Source organism: Chiloscyllium plagiosum, chromosome 6, assembly GCF_004010195.1.
Source record: "Chiloscyllium plagiosum isolate BGI_BamShark_2017 chromosome 6, ASM401019v2, whole genome shotgun sequence".
In the NCBI taxonomy this organism is placed as follows: domain Eukaryota; kingdom Metazoa; phylum Chordata; class Chondrichthyes; order Orectolobiformes; family Hemiscylliidae; genus Chiloscyllium; species Chiloscyllium plagiosum.
Window position 1 is genome coordinate 116,162,577 of NC_057715.1, and position 995 is coordinate 116,163,571.

At 59.9% G+C, this 995-nt stretch overlaps 1 protein-coding gene across 1 annotated transcript in view; it reads right to left on the reverse strand.

Moving 5' to 3' along the window:
* The window catches only part of LOC122550963 (cGMP-dependent 3',5'-cyclic phosphodiesterase-like), a 30,691-nt gene extending 30,473 nt beyond the window's left edge, over positions 1–218 (reverse strand). Inside the window, exon 1 of the mRNA XM_043692515.1 lies at positions 62–218. Coding sequence (XP_043548450.1) covers positions 62–177 — 116 coding nt within the window. The 5' untranslated portion in view covers positions 178–218. The remainder of the gene's footprint in view (positions 1–61) is intronic.
* Positions 219–995: the final 777 nt, after the last annotated feature.

The window sequence follows — 995 nt, forward strand, 5'->3', positions numbered from 1 at the left end:
TGGGGCTGACCCCTCACCTCCCCCCCACCTACCCTGTGACCCCCCCCTGCCCTGTACTCACTGGAGGTAGTCAGGCAGCGATAGGTTTTTGAAGAGGAGGTAACAGAAGTGAGTGACAGAGAAGGCGTGCATCCAGTTGTGGTAGGGCAGGTCCCTGTAGCCACGCCGAACCATCATACAGAACCTGGGGAGACACAATCAGGCAGCGCCCTCGGAATCACAACTGCCTTTCCAGAACGTTCCCCCCCCCCCGAGCAAGGACCACCCTCCAGCCCAGCCCCAACCCCTCGAGTCACCCCTGGGGCTGGAGATGAGGGAGGGGTTTTGGAATGCTGGGTGGGGGAGTTGGTGGGACATTGATTGCTTCGCAGGAAGGTGAATGCTAGAAGCAGGCCATTCGGTCTATCGAGCCTGGTGTGTCCTGCGGCTGACCCACTTCCCCTGCCTTCCCACCCGCTGCTGATACCCTGTACCCCCACCCCCCCCCCGCCCACAACGACCTACCTCTGTCCTGAGCAATATTCAAAGACCCTCCTTTGCAGGAAGGACGGTTCAAACACTCGGAAACTTTCTCCGGGTCTCTGTCCCAATTGGGCGACACCTTCTTTTCAAACACAGAAGGGGGCCATTCAGCCCACCAGGTCTGTGCTGGCCCTTTGATAAACATGCAGCATTTAAACCACCCTCCCATCTTCCGCAGCAGAGCGGAGTGAATTGGGCCCCATCTCCCCAGGTCCCGTTCCCGTTTGGTGAGGAATTACAGTCCACCTCCCTCGCTGGTAGGGAAGAGGAGGCAGGGCCTCACTCACACCGAGGGGAATCACTGCCGATCCCCTCGCGCCGCACGGTTGAGGTGCTCAGTCAGTACAGCCCCACGGGGACAGCTCACCAAAGCTGGAATCCCCGAGAGTCTGGCCTCAGTCAGCTCCATCAGCCTCCCAGCAGCATCCTCACCACACCTCACTACCCCACTCACCACACCTCACTGTCCTCCC